This window comes from Olea europaea, unplaced genomic scaffold (assembly GCF_002742605.1).
Source record: "Olea europaea var. sylvestris unplaced genomic scaffold, O_europaea_v1 scaffold3246, whole genome shotgun sequence".
Lineage (NCBI taxonomy): Eukaryota > Viridiplantae > Streptophyta > Magnoliopsida > Lamiales > Oleaceae > Olea > Olea europaea.
The window spans coordinates 1-5235 of NW_019251338.1; the positions used below are offsets into that span (position 1 = coordinate 1).

Below are 5235 nucleotides of genomic sequence, written 5' to 3' on the forward strand. Positions count from 1 at the left end.
AAAAAAACCTGATCCCACAATGAAGAGGATAAATTATTAACAGAAGACAAATTGAGAAATATATGTAAAAGGCATCAGTGTGTGCATATACATAGATCATGGTGCAAAACATGTACCTTGAAACAGGAGGGCAGTAGTGATGTCGCAGAGTATCAAACTCCCAGAGAGAGCTTCCTGCCAAATATTGCCATTGATATATAATTATACTTATAACCAAAAAGTTAAAAAAATAAATAAATAAATAAATACAGCAGATCTTCTGTGTTAATTGGACGGGCAGTCGAGGGATATGCTATGAAATCAATCCAAAAACAGCTGGTATATTAAATTTAAATTAGTTGGCATGTGTGTTTAAGATGCTATCACTCCCAAACTCCTGCACCACTGAGCACTTTCACATCCATAGCTAACCAATAGATGAAAGAGTGAAGGAAGACTTTTAACCAAAGATAAAAACCAATATCCCAGAAAGGGGCCCAACTGCAGATACTTTTTTTTCAATATATACTTCAACTATACCTAGTACACTAGCAAGTTTTTAACTCCCAGTGTAATGATTATTGCCAAGTTTGACAAACCAGTGGGGGCAAAACCATTGAGTAAGAAGTGGAGAAGCTACTCATCAAATGACAATTAGTCAAGAGGTGGACAGGGAGTATGCAGGAGAAGCTTCAGGCCCAAAGGACTTTTGGATCGTGGAGAAAGACCCAAAGACATTTTCCATTATTAGACAGAGGTTTCAAATGATTTGTCACTTGCTATTTATCTTAGTAATTGACCATCGCAACATGGATTTGGTGAAAAGAGGACTAGCAGCCTCAATTTTTATTGAGAGGAAAATGAACATGTAGAGTCTCTAGAGATGTCTTGTTATCCATTTCATTCTACCCCTTCCTCCCCTTCTATTTTTGTTTAGTTCTTTTTCAATGATTTCTTGCTTTATAATCACCATTAACAGTCTAATTTATGTTAGAAGAATCTGCATAAAAATGAAGAAAAAAGGTATGTGGTTGCACTTGGCACTCATTGCATCCATGTAATAGTAAAATAATCTCAAATGATCTTAGCTAGTAAATATCTACAATTAATACTGGTGTCGAATTTCCTTTGTAGTCTATTACTTGCCTCCTTGCACTTTTCCTGTTTTAACTTCAATCATTCCTGAAAGATGTTTTTCTCATAATACCGCAGTCTGTTGTCCATGTCGCATCTTTGTAGCTCACACATATATAAATCATAAAAGAGAAAATTGGAACTTACTTATGGCATTAGTTTCTTTGGGATTACTTTCCTCATTGTTAAAATGATCAATGCCAGATTTTTTGACAGACAAATCCCCGTTGGCACTGGAGTACTCTTCATCATCAACATTGTGTTTTTCTTCTCCAGAAGCCTCTTCATTAGTTTCACGACTACGTTCCTGCACGGCATTAGTAATATTTTATCAAACACACTAATCAACCCATTGAATGAATAAAAAAGGAAGCGAACATTGAAAACACCCTCTACCATTCTTTCAAGGCACATACTTCTTAAGCATAACTGAGCATGTACTCACTGCATTCAAATTTTAAAGTCACTTGTGAAGGCTGTTACTTGTTATTCCTTTACCCATTTTGTGAATTTCAAGATTCTCATTCTAACAACATTCTAGATAGTGAAGTGGTTATTTTGTTGAAAATGAATACTAGATCAAAGTCATTATCATCTTCAACGTCGAAGCCAGGATAATAAATGGCATATTTATTTCTCACACCCATATCCATTGTCTCGAACAATTACGATAACCATGACATAGAGATTATTCAAAAGTTTACAAATTATATTTCTCGATTAAATGCATTGACTAATGACTATTGATAATAAAATAAATAAATATATAAATATATAAAAATAAATAAATAAAACAAGAGGTTGAAGTCCTTGATACAAGATAAAAGATTTATCTACATGGAATATACATCATAAATCTCATCACTAATCCCTCGTGAAAAAGCATGATCTCGAAACATCTATCAATTAAAATATCTCAAAAACAAAAGCAAGGTTAAGTTGACAAAGAACACTATTTGAACATTAGGGAGGCATTCAAGAGATAAAAGAGTGAATATAAAGACAGGTGCAATGAACTTAGTTTGTAATCAGCCTGTTTGAGCCCCCATTTTTTCTTAAGAATGAATTTGGAATAGTAGATTGATGAAGAATGTGTGATTGAAAAATAAAGAAAAGTTTTAGGTTTGCGTGTAATATTATTTTATTGAAGAATGTGTAGTTGAAAAGAGAGATATATTTTGAAAATAATGGGAATCGAACAAAGGCAATGAATCAAATCCCCCATAATGATATATGATTGTGAATGTTATAGCATGTTATACTCTAAAGTGGTCGTTCCAGCTTGTAGGTGAAATGATATAACACTTATACAGAAATATTACTTTCTATGTGGTTGCTCCAGCAGGAAAAATAATATAACACAAATACTAGTAGATTATTTTCTCCAAGTAAGTGGACAAACAACAAAAGGGATATCACTTCTAGCACCACCTGGCTTACTATAATTTTTTGACCTTCTCGAAGGCCATTCATCTTAACTCCTAATAAAATGGACATTTCAGGACAATTTACATACCAACAGATAATTTAAACAAGATGTATTGATCAAAAACTATTCTGGTAGATTCTTGTGAACACTCTCTCGGTCACATGAAGTTTGTTGATCACCTCATCACGCAGACTTCTGTAATTTGTACCCATTTTATTGATGTGGAATTCCATTCTACACTATCACCCACAAAATATGTCTCGCCAAAGTTCAGCCACAAAAGCTATTAGATGTCAACAAGAACTTTTTGGACTTCCCAAAAAAATCAATCACCCTTGATCGGCAGAAAAAATATCTTTGTCAATCCGAATGTCATCTTAGCGTTTTTACGTTGTATTCCCAATAGGAAACAATAGCAGAAAGGGAATAAAAAGTAGAATAAAATGAGGTTTCTCCTCACAACTTGCATATATTTGATGAAAAGATTTGTCACAATGTGAAAATGAACAAAATCTTCATAAAAATGCATGAATCTCCACTTACATAAAAACAATATAGACTATAATAGCGAAAAGATATATATATATATATATATATATATATATATATATGGAGAGAGAGAGAGATGGTTGTTTACTCACTTGGTGCACCAAACAGTTGATTGAAGGATGTCTCTGCAGAAGGTTGTGAACTAAAGCAACAATGACTAATGCACCGGAAGGAGGAACACAGAGTGCAAGTCTACTCAATTTCTTACAAAAAGCAGCTGCCAAGTATGCTGGAAGAAGTGGTGATTTCAAGCATGAATCCAGAAGCTGTAAATCACATAATGCAGTTAAAGAGGTGATTTCACTAGCCTGAAAGACTTAAAAATTAAGCCTTATTTGCAAAATAGAAAGGACGTTACGCAGGAATGTGGAAAAACAGAAAGTGTATTTGAGCTAGCACAACAAAAGCCATAAAAAAGACATAATAGAAGACTAATGCCTTACATTATATGTTTAAATTTGGCAAAAGGATCCATTTTACTTAATTTGAAGACAGAGTTAACAAAGATGCCAACAACTCAATCATGGACCATAAAACCTTCTCCTCAATTACACAATACTATTATAAAGAAAAATACACCAGCAATATGTAGTCAAATAGACCTCATCTGAATCAATATTTTAAATCGAGGAACATTCAAAAAATGGTTCATGGGCCACAAGTATAGACAAAAGGTGATACTGGAAGGAGATTGCCCCATTTGCAGACATGGCCACGACCACGATAGTGTACAGATCTTGGGCAGAACAATTCTAGGCGTCAACTTAAAGCGAAAAGAAGCATATAATAACAAATAAACAATAAACTGCTGAGCGGGATAGATTCCCTGATGATTTTCTTTTAGCAGGCATAGAATTATGTCCAATCCTTAAGTTTACCTATGACCGGGGTGAATGTGACCGAGCTACCAATATCCATTCAACTTAAGACCAGCAGTTAGTAGTTGCGAAATTTAAGATCCGTACTCATTAATAAGATTCCGTGTGTCATAGAGCAATATTTTTCAACAAAAAATGAAACAAGAATATTCACAATTACCTGAAAGAATTTTGCCCTATGTTTTGCCATAAAAATAGAGGGCTCCAATAGAGCATAAAGCTTATCGTAGAAGTCTGGATATTCAAGACCGTGTTTTGTCATGAGAACATATAGGCTGCTTAGAGCCATAACACTCACAACACCACCAATATTATATGATTGGGTCAAGAAATCACTGCATATCAGAGATTAAGAACACTTAGTATGGTTTTCAAGTGTGAGGGATTGAATAATCAACAAAATATAAGTAAATGACAAATCACTACATATTTTACCACAACATTATTGGCTTAGAGAGGTGAGGAATGACATTCTGATGAAGTGTAACAAGAACCTGATCATCAGATGGCAGGAATGTGAAGAAAGGGAAAAATCAAGACAGAAGTATATTAATTAGAACTGAAACACAACAACAAAGAGCATGCTTGGGTATTCTTGGAAACTAAAATTTAAGCGATTATACGTTGTGGGTCCTTCAGAATCTGTGGATAATAAATGGGTAGTAGTTTAGGGTCCAGAGAAATGTGTTGATAAGAAATATGTTTGACCATCTTAATTCACAATCTGAGCTATGGGAAACATGTAGAAAATCAAGCCTTGTCACAGTAAATTTAGGGTCAGCTTCATATATTATTTTTCACCCCATTTGGAGCTCAAATATAATTTTTTTTTAAGAAAGGCAAGAATTGAAAGTCAGCTTGTTACTTTCAGATCAAGCCATTTGCAAATCATGGTCATATTCACCCAGTATATTGAGAATTCTATTGTGTAGCCTTTCTTGACTATGAAGATTCCATAAAAACAATTTCATCATTTCACAACAATAAAAAGTTAACCCAAGAGTTTACAATTATTATATGTCGAATTATTTATGACAAATAAACGTAAAGGCTGATTCATTCTTGCAAAAGCTATTTTTTCAAGAATAAAGATTTAGAAACAGTAACTAGACCACTACAGAACAAAGACTAAGCCCCTGTTTGATCCCCATTACCTGAAAAGGAAAATGGGGGGAATAGTATTTTTTAGAAAAATGAGTGGTTGAAAAAGAAGGAAAAGTTTTCGATTTACATATAATATTATTTTATAGAAGATTGTGTGGTTGA

The 5235-nt window shown here is 33.8% G+C and overlaps 1 protein-coding gene across 1 annotated transcript; it reads right to left on the reverse strand.

Moving 5' to 3' along the window:
- Window positions 1–8: 8 nt before the first annotated feature.
- LOC111385662 (nucleolar complex protein 4 homolog) lies at window positions 9–4523 on the reverse strand (the record flags this gene model as incomplete). Its single annotated transcript, XM_023010082.1, has 5 exons — window positions 4405–4523; window positions 4130–4304; window positions 3184–3357; window positions 1261–1420; window positions 9–174 (listed from the first exon to the last, which is right to left on the reverse strand). Coding segments are annotated over exons 1-5 (683 nt in total), but the record flags the coding sequence as incomplete, so codon positions are not given.
- Window positions 4524–5235: the final 712 nt, after the last annotated feature.